Below are 10,291 nucleotides of genomic sequence, written 5' to 3' on the forward strand. Positions count from 1 at the left end.
ATCCCATTTGTTTATTTCTTCTATAGTTGTCAGTGCTTTTGGGGTCCTATTCATGAAGTCTATACCCACTCCTACTTCCTGGAGTGTTTCCCCTATGTTTTCTTTAAGCAGTTTTATTGTTGCTGGATCTATATTTAATTCTTTAATACATTCTGAGTTGATTTTAGTATATCATGAAAGGTACAGGTCTAGTTTTATTCTCCTACATATGAGTATCCAATTTTCCCAGCACCACTTGTTGAAAAGGCAGTCTCTTCCCCCATATGTAGATTTGCTCTCTTTGTCAAAGGTCAGATGGCTGTAGGCACATGGATTGATTTCTGGATTCTCTATTTAATTCCATTGATCGGTGTGTCTATTTTTATGCCAGTACCATGCTGTTTTGGTTACAATAGCTTTGTAGTTTAATTTGAAGTCAGGTAGTGCTATGCCTCTGGCTTATTTATTTATTGATTGATTTTTTGCTTATTAATGCTTTGGGTATTTGGGTCTTTCATAGTTCCATATGAATGTTAATTGTTTTGTTGTTTGATTTTGTTCTAGATCTGAGAAGAATGTCATTGGTATTTTTGTGTGGATTGCATTGAATATTAAGATTGGTTTGGGTAATCTAACAATGTTAATTCTTCCAATACAAGAGTTAATTCTTCCAATCCAAAAACATATGATTATCCCAACAAATGCAGAAAAAGTATTCAATAAAATTCAACATCCTTTCTATTCCAGGAGGTGTAAATCTTGTTGTGTTGTTTATTTCATGCGCTTCCCAGTTTTAACTGTAGATATCTCCCACTACAACCATCTTAGTTGAAACTTTTTGTTGCAGTTCATTGGTTGTGGTATGCTGTTTTTCATTTCCATTTGTCTCAAGTCTCTATATATTTTTTGAATTCCCTTTGATTTCTTCTCTGACCCATTGCTTCAGGAGCATGTTGTTTAATATACCTGTCTTTGAGATTTTTCCAATTTTCTTCATTTCATTAATTTCAAATATCACACCATTATGTTCAGAAGAGACACCTGAAATGATTGAAATGTTTTTAAATTTTTTAAGAATTGTAATGTGACTGGACATGTGGTCCATCCTCAAGAAAATTTCATGTAGTGTATAGTGTGATTTGAATTGGTTGTTTCTTTATTTTCTTTCTGGGCATTCTATTTATTGTTAAGATTAAAATATTCAAGTGTTATAATATTGTTTTATTTCTGATTAATTGACTTTTCAGATCCGTTGATATTTGTTTCCCATGTTCATGTGATCTGAAGTTGAGTGCATATGAAGTAACAGTTGATCTATTCTCTAGGTGAATTCAGACAATTATCATCATATAAAAACCTTCTGTGTGTCCTGTGATAGTTGTGACTTGAAGTTCATTTTGTGTGATATAAGTGTAACGAGTTCAGCTCTTTTTGTTTATCACTTTCTTTGAAAACTTTTTTCTACCCCTTTACTTTCAGGCTATGAGTGTCCTTAAAATTAATGTAAGTCTCTTCTAGACATCATAGAGTGAAATTTAGTTGTTTTTATCCATTCAGCTTCTGAATGTCTTTTGTTTGGGGAATTTAAGATATTTATACTTAATTAATTGATCTATATGTAAGAGCTTAACCTTGTCATTTGAGCATGTTGATGTCAAGGTTTTGTAATTCCTTTCTATCTTTCTTCCCCTGTGCTGTCTTCCCATGTGATGTGATTTTTGTTGTTATTGTTTGCTTTGTTAGCAATATACTTTGATTTCTTTTTCTTTTGTGTTTCATCTACCTGTTTTGTTCTTTGTGGTTACAATGAGATTTACATAAAGCTTCATTTAGTTATTGGAGTCTTTATTGTGGTGATAACAACTTAACTTTGAACATATTCAAGAACAGTGTAATTGAAATTCTCTGCCTCCTACATTTTACTTAACATTTGCATCTTTATGTATTGTGTGCATTCATCTACATATTGTTGATTACAGTTTTTCTTAAAACTTTTATCTTCTAACATTAATCTAGAGTTGAAAGTTCTTTATGTACCATCATTAATTAAAGTGTTAGAGTATTCTGAATTTTGATCATATTGTTAGCATTACAGTGAGTTTTATAGTTTTGTATGTTTTTTTTGTTGTTAGTTAGCATCCTTTTGTTTCAAATTAAGGATCTCCTTATAACATTCCTTGTACTGCAGGTCTAGTGGTGATGACTTCCTCAGCTTTTGTCCTTTTAGGAAAGTCTTTCTCTCTCTCTCATTTCTCATGGATACCTGTGCTGGTGACAGTATTCTCAATTGAGAGTTTTATTTTCTTTCAGCACTTGGACTATATTTTCCTATTCTCTTCTTTCCAACATTTTCTGATGAGAAATCCACAGATAGTCTTATGGAAGGAACCTTATCGGGGTTGTTCTTTTACACTTTTTCCTTCATTTTTCTGTTCTTTCTTCTGATTAGGTAAATACAGAAAACTTGTTTCAGAGCTCACTGAATTTTTCTTCTGTTTGAGGAAATCTGTTGTTGATGTTTCCCTTGGAAATATTCATTTCAGTTGTTGTGTTTTGTCTTCAAAATTTCCAATTATTTTTATTATGTTTTCTATCTCTTCATTAAACTTCTGATTTTGTTGACTTGTTGTTTTCCTGATACTGTTTCATTATCCACCTGTAATTCTCTTGTGCTCGCTGAACTTATTTAATGATTATTTTGAATTCTATATTAGGCATTTTGTAGATCTGCACTTCTTTGAGTCAGGACTGGTTCTTAATATTGCTACTTTGGTAGCATCATGTTTATTTGATGGCTCATGGCTCTTGTAGATTTGGAAAGTTGACTGCACAAGTGGAAGAAGTTTGCACCTCCATCAGTCTCCACAGAACATGTTTAGCATTGATATCCTTTCACCTGACAGCCCACCTAGAAATTCTGGGCAGGTTGGTTGGTGGGTCCACAGGTGAACTTGTTGCTGGAGTCCTCAGGCAGGAGACAGCCTGGCACAGAGTTTGGTCTTGCTCTGTATCTATGGACCTGGGTCATGAGTCCTGGCATGAAGCTTGGATCTACAGGAGGCTTTCAGGTTTTGGGATTACAGAAGGCAGTCTTCCAGGTACAGTGGGCCTGGAGCTTAGGATTATGGTGTTGCCCTGTTACTGGGTATCCCTTGGATAGGCCTGTTTTGGGGTATGTGGTGAACGTCAGTGCTCACTTCAGATGTCTTTTCTTCCATGAAGGGTTTCTCTCTCCACTAGGTGCTCCATGAATGTTTTGGAGGTGGGACATGTTTGATGTAGAACTGTCCTTTCTAATGTCTTCATTATGTCTTTTTTCCCCCTGTACTCTGTCAAGGTGATGTAACCTTTCAGATCTATTCCTTAGTACTTCTGAACATATTTTCACGTGTGGATGTTTTTTCAAATGGACATTTCAGGGAGGAAATGAGCGCTGGTGACTTCTATTTTTCCATCTTGCTGAATTCCTCAACTTGTTTTGATAACTTCTATCAAAATTACTAAAACTTGGAAGTATTCATGATTCCATGAGCAACTGTAGTGGGAAAAAATACTGAGGTACATCCATACAATGGAGTATTATGGATAAATTGAAATGATCTATTAAGCCATGAGCACTAGATTAATCTTCAGTGCATTATGCTACAAGGCATAATTGAATATCTGTCTCCTCCAAATCTCCTGTAGGAATTTGATCTTCAGTGTGGTGGTGATGGGAGGCAGGGTCCAGTGGGATGTGTTTGGATCATGGGTGAGGATGAATGCCCTCCATGGAGAGTGACTGAGCTCACCAGGAGTGGACGAATGTGCTTAGGAGCAGGTTATTAAAAAGGGTGTGGCTTCCTCAGTTTCTCTGTTTTGCTTGCTCACACCATGTGATCTGTACACACTAGCTCTTCTTTCATTTGCTGCCATGAGAAGAAACAGACTGCTGCCGTCATCAGATGCAGCTGCCCCAGAATCAGGAGCCAAAGAAATCTCTTTTCTTTATGAATTAGCCAGACACAGGTATTCTGATATAGCAACACAAAAATAAACTAATACACCAAAAAGTCAGTGTGAAAATATACACAGTATACAAATCCAATTGCATAACATCCTGAGAAGTTAAGACATAAAGACGGTTAAAATATAATTAGTTTCCAGGGATTTCTAGGATAGTGAAACTCTTTGTGGGATACAGCAATGGGGAACATATGACATTATGCGATTACTGAATTCCATGTAATTTTACAGTCCGAAGAGCAACCTTATTGTATGAAAACTAGAAATAGTGTTGAGGATCCCAAGAAAGAATGCAGATTATCTGAATATATGAAACAACCTCTGTGGAGAAGGGTGCGAATGGTTGTCCTCAGGAGTGCGCTCTGGAAGTGAGTGGTGTCTGGAACAGTAAAGGCAAATGTAACTGTGTAAAGAAGTGCTTTCCAGTTGACACGCAATCATCACTGATAGTGATGTACACGTACGCTGTAATTTAACCCTTACACTTATTGAGGGCAGGTAGTAGAATCCAGATTTACTGTGCTGGAGTGTGGACTCATAGATCAGTGAGGGGACAGGGCTGGAAAGATCCATGTGGCCAAGGATTAGAGTTGGAGACCTCAGCATCAGCCCACCCTTAGCTTTGTGTAGGTAGGGATGGTTAGTTCTATAAATACTCATGCGCACGTGCACGTACATTGTTCTCTAGACATACACCTGCTGCCTAGTTCTGTGAACTGAGAAGCCAAGAAGCAAAACCACCATCGCTGTTTGCACACATCGTGGTGAGATCTGGATGTCGAACTTCCTCTCCGTTAAGAGGATCCATGGCTCTTGCAATGCTGAATATACTGCTGGGAAGAAAATACATGAAGTGAGTTTGAAGCATCATCTTGTGCAGATGGTCATGCTCGATCTGCTGAAGAAAAACCATCCCACAAAAATGGGGGCACGCCAGAGGGGACAGGAGTCATTGAAAGAGCACACGATGGCCAACAAAGGAAAAATGTGCACAAAAACATGGGTGAAGAAGCACCAGATTATTACCCAGGTTGAAATAATATACAGGAATCCATTCTCAAAAATAGGAATAAAACTTAAATATAAAAACTGTGTTAAATCAGAAATATCCTGAAACACCTCGGAGGTCCTCTGCCCACAAGCAGGAGGAAGAAAACTTCCCCCTTTTAGGCATGGGCTGCACATGGTGACTTTATTAGAAAGACTACATTATGGAAAGGGTGGGAGTGACCTCACAGCCCAGACACCTGACAAACACTACCTCACTCAGGTGAGCAAGGACAATCTCCGCAGTGATGTCACATTGATAGTACGTTATGATGTGACAGGGATGTTGCTCAAGTCTGTGGTTCCTTCTTAGACAATTAACTTCAGTCCATTCATGAGACCAGCATCAGGCGGATCCCAACTGAGGGACAGTCTACAAAAGGTGTCAGCAGCACTCTTGACAGCTGGTAAGGTCATCTACGGAAGGGTGTCTGAGAAACCGTCAGGAAATGGAAGAGCCTAGGACACATCCAGTCTAAACGTAGTGTGGAATCCGACATGGGCTCCACACAGAAGCAGACAAGGGACATGAGGGGAACAGTAGGGAACCACGAGTGAGGTACGATGTTAGTTGCTAACAATGTGTCAGTGCTGGCTCATTAATGGTAAGAAATGTACCATGGCAATGTGAGTCATTCATAACAGGAAAACCTGGGTCCAGGGTATGTGAGGACTCTTTGTACTTTTTTCTTAATAATACAGTAAATCACCAACTGTTTTAAAAAATATATCTAAAAATAGAAGAAAAGGTTTGGGATCTGAATCTTTGCTTTTTCCTTGATTTTTGTTCAGTTTTTAAGAAATACAGGCGTTAAATAACTGTAATCTCACTGGGGACTGAAATAAAGGAGAAGCAGGCACAGCAGAATGGCGTGTTTGGTCTGGACGGAAATAGGCTGCAGGGGAGGAAGCTGCAGACCTGACAGGAAGCCCCTCGCCCCCAGCCCCCTTCTCTGCACCTGCTCCTGGGGCTGCTCCCGGAGGTCGGTGGTCCCGAGCGCCCCCTGGTGGTCTGTGAGCCCTGCGGGGAGGTTCGTGTCTGGGCTCACGCTGACTTCCCCTCACTGTGTCTTTTGCACAGCAATACACGGCTGTGTCGTCGGCGGTCACAGAGCTCAGCTGCAGGGAGAACTGGTTGTTGGATGCGTCGGCGGTGATGGAGATGCGGCCCTCGAAAGCCGAGTTGTAGCTCGTGCTCCCTGTCCAGTACCCCATCCACTCCAGCGCTTTCCCAGGACGCTGGCGGATCCAATGCCACCAGTCACTGCTGGTGACAGAGCCCCCAGAGACAGTGCAGGTGAGGGACAGGGTCTGCGAGGGCTTCACCAGTCCTGGGCCAGACTCCCTCAATGTCAGTTCAGACAAGACACCCGGGGACAAAGAGAGTCATGGTCAGACTGTTTGTTCCATCGGACACTCAGACCCCTGTAAACAGCTGCAGGCCCCAGAGACCCTCACCAAAGGGAGCTGCCATCAGGCATAGAAGGAACCCCAGCGTCTGCATGGTGCCTGCAGGGTGAAGACCACCACACTGCCCCAGCCTCTGGAGGGTTTTTGTTCTGCCAGCGCCCAGGATCATTTGCATGTGTGTCCTGGGGTATGAGAGGCTGAGGTGGGGTGCCTGCCACCAGTTCATGGTGAACCAGTCCTGGGTGGTGTGTGGAGCTGCTGAGTCTGTCCTCATGTTTGGGAATCAGCCCTGGCTGAGCTGCACTCTACTCCTGTGACACTGGATGGGTTAAGGGTGCAGTGCTCAAGCCTGCAAGGAAATGGTCAAGTTCTCTCGTGCTCTGCTGTGAGGCTGTCAATCAGGGGGCCCTGGTGTCATCCGTTGGAGACTGTCCTTGGATGTGGAGTGGAGGGACATGCACAGAGTCAGGGACTCCACTGCCTCTCTGATGAGGGTCCTGCTGTACTTCTAAGTAGATGTGGGGTCCTGGAGGAGGCTCTAATGAGTCCACTGCCCAGTTCTACATCTGTAGAAGTGGGAAATTTGAAGAGACATGTCCCAGCACTGATATAAAAGAGGGAACTTGTCCCTGGCTGTGTCCTCTTGGGATCTGGCCCTTATCACAGTCATACCTGAGAAGAAGCTGTATCCTAGTTCAGGCTGGTGACAATACTGAGAACTGGAGAGAGGGATTCATTGACACTTTGTATGGAATAGAGTCATGGAATTTGTTTCGGGTGGAGAAGAGGCCCTGGTAGGAGTAAAGGACAGCAGAAATGTGAGTGCTGGACAGTGGGTCTTCCACTGTGCTCATCTATGGATGGCCCAGATCGCTGAACGCAGGACATCCCCTGGTGTGAAATGGTAAAGTAGATTCCTATTCAAACTGAACCGTATCAGATTGAAATAATATGTCAGTGCCAGAAACTTAGGTTTTTCTTTAAAAAAAGAAGAAGACATCTTCCTTAAGATCTTTCCTCAAATGAAGGTTTTTCACATGAAGATTCTGTCACTTGGTTTCTTTTTACATGTTCCTCATTATGGACACACTGTCAATGTCATGAACATGTCAGGAAATCTCCCAAACCCACGACGGAGACAAACGTAAGAATGAGGAAACTACAAACCTGTGAATTCAAGTGTGCAGAAGGCAGAGAAGATTTCAGATAAACCATCTCTGGAATTAATATCCTGAGATGGGAAAATAATAGATAAACAGGAGGTATCCCTTCCATTAATGGTAACAGAATTCTACTAACAAGAAGATATGAAAAGCAGAGAAACTAACCTTGGGATTCTGAATAAAGTGCAGATTTGAATAAAAGCTTTAGGAGATTAATTAGTAATACCACGTGGTATTTCTCTTTCTGCGTCTGCCTTATTTCACTTAACATAATTTTCTCTAAGTTTTTCCATGCTGGTGTGAATGGCAGGATTTCATTCCTTTCATGGCAGAGTAGTATTCCATTGTGTAAATATGCCACATTTTCCTTATCCTGTCATTGGCCGGTGGATATTTACGTTGGTTCCAACTCTAGTCTCTTGTAAATAGAGCTGTGATAAACACGGGGTGCAGGTATTTCTTTGACATGACGATTTCCATTCCTTTGGGTTTATACCCAGCGGTGGGATTGCTGGATCACATGACAGCTCTATCTACAGTGGTTTGACAATCCTCCACACTAATTTCCATCGTGGATGTACTAATTGACAGTCCCACAAACAGTGTATGACAATTCCCCTTTCTCCACATGCTCCCCAGCATTTGTTATTCTCTGTCCTTTTGACACTGGCCAGTCTAACTGGAGTGAGATGATTTCTCAATTTTCTTATGATTTGCGATTCCCGGTTGCTGAGTGACATTGAGCATTTTTTCAGGTGTCTGGGGCCATTTTTATATCTTTCTTTGAGAAATGCCCATTTTGATATTTTGCCCATTTTTAAATCACGTTCCTTGTTTTCTTTACTGGTAAGTTTTTTCAGTACATTGTATATTGTGGATATTAATCCTCTGTCAGATGCATAGATTGTGGATATTTTGTACCATTCTGTTGGTTGTCTTTTCAGTCTGTTAACTATCTCTCTTGCTGTGCAGAAGCCGTTTAGTTTGATATAATCCCATTTGTTTATAATATTCTTTTGTCACTTGTGCTTTGGGGTCTTATTCATAAAGTCCTTACTCAGTCCTACTTCCTGGAGTGTTTCCCATATGTTTTCTTTTAGAAGTTTTATGGTTGAGACTTTCGGTCAAGATGGAGGAAGAGGCGGTCCCTGGTGTCACTCTGTCCCACAAATCAACTGATTTAAACTATAAAAACATAACAACAGATGCATATGGAACGGGGAGACGTCCAGCGGAGGAGGCAAAGGCTCCATGGAGACCACATGCCCTGCGGGGCCGCCGTCACACGATCCAGCAGGTAGGCTTCACCACCGCCACCCGGCTCCATCCCAAGCCTTGCCTAGCACTCACAGAGCAGGGAGACATCCTGTAGGGGAAGGGGAAGCTCTGCAGAGACCACATGCTCTGCGGTGCCTCGGCGCATCCCAGCAGCCCAGGCCAGAGCTCAAGGAACAGGGAGAATTCGGGCACAGGAAGCGCAAGCTCAGCAGAGACCACACACCCTGTGGTACGGCCCCATGATCCAGCAGCCCAGCAGAGTCCAAGCTGACCAGAGAGGTGGCTCCCTGGAGAGGCCCAAGACCCGAGGCAACCACACACACAAGACACTAGAGGCCAACTGAGCAGTCACAGAGGTAGCCATACCAAATTGGCAACCACAGCAACACCTTAGTTAGTCAATAGTGTCAAACCTGTGGACTGTGAAACCCCCTGCCACAATGAATAAACATCAAAAAAAAGATACCAGAAATACAAAAAAATCAAGAAAGTACACCACCAAAAGTTAATAAATCTCAAACTCTAGATCCTATAGAACAAGAAGCCCTTGAAATGACTGACAAGGAAATTCGAGTGATAATTCTAAGGAAACTGAATGAGATACAAGAAAACTCATCTAGACATCATGATGAAACGAGGAAAAGTATACAAGACCTGAAAGAAGAAATGTACAAGGAAATCAATGTCCTGAAAAAAAATGTAGCAGAACTTGCCGAACTGAAGAAGTTATTCAGTGAAATAAAAAACACACAATGGAGAGTTTAATCAACAGGCTTGTGGAAGTTGAAGAGAGAACGTCTGAACTTGAAGATGGGCTGTTTGAAATAACACAAGCAGACAAAAAAAAAAAAAAAGAAAAAAGAATCAAAGGCATTGAAGAAAATCTGAGAGAGATATGAGACAACCTTAAGCACTCAAATATCCGAGTCATGGGTATTCCAGAAGGGGAGGAAAAAGGAGATTGCATTGAAAACATATTCAACAAAATAGTGGCAGAAAACGTCCCACCTATAGGAAAAATCACAGATCTTTAGATCCAGGAAGCTCAATGATCTCCAAACGTATTCAACCCAAAAAGGTCTTCTCCAAGACATGTTATAGTCAAATTGGCAAAACTCAAAGACAAAGAGAGAATCTTAAAAGCTGCAAGACAGAAGCATCAAATCACCTATAAGGGAGCCCCAATCAGGCTAACATCAGACTTTTCATCACAAACCCTAAAAGCTAGAAAGGAATGGGATGATATATTCAAAATACTAAAAGACAAAGATTGCCAGCCAAGAATACTCTACCCTGCAAGGCTATCCTTCCGAAATGAAGGGCAAATAGTATATTTCTCAGACAAACAAAAACTGTGGGAGTTCACCACCACACAACCACCCTTAAAAGAAATTCGCAAGGGAGTACTG

The 10,291-nt window shown here is 41.4% G+C and overlaps 1 gene segment (V, D, J or C); it reads right to left on the reverse strand.

Annotated features, from left to right (window-relative positions):
* Positions 1-4,851: 4,851 nt before the first annotated feature.
* On the reverse strand, positions 4,852-6,535 carry LOC134372864 (immunoglobulin heavy variable 4-4-like). The segment is given in 3 exon segments: positions 4,852-4,879; positions 5,951-6,404; positions 6,493-6,535. Coding segments are annotated over 3 exon segments (525 nt in total).
* Between the last annotated feature and the right edge of the window lie 3,756 nt (positions 6,536-10,291).

Source organism: Cynocephalus volans, chromosome 3 (assembly GCF_027409185.1).
Source record: "Cynocephalus volans isolate mCynVol1 chromosome 3, mCynVol1.pri, whole genome shotgun sequence".
Classification (NCBI taxonomy): domain Eukaryota; kingdom Metazoa; phylum Chordata; class Mammalia; order Dermoptera; family Cynocephalidae; genus Cynocephalus; species Cynocephalus volans.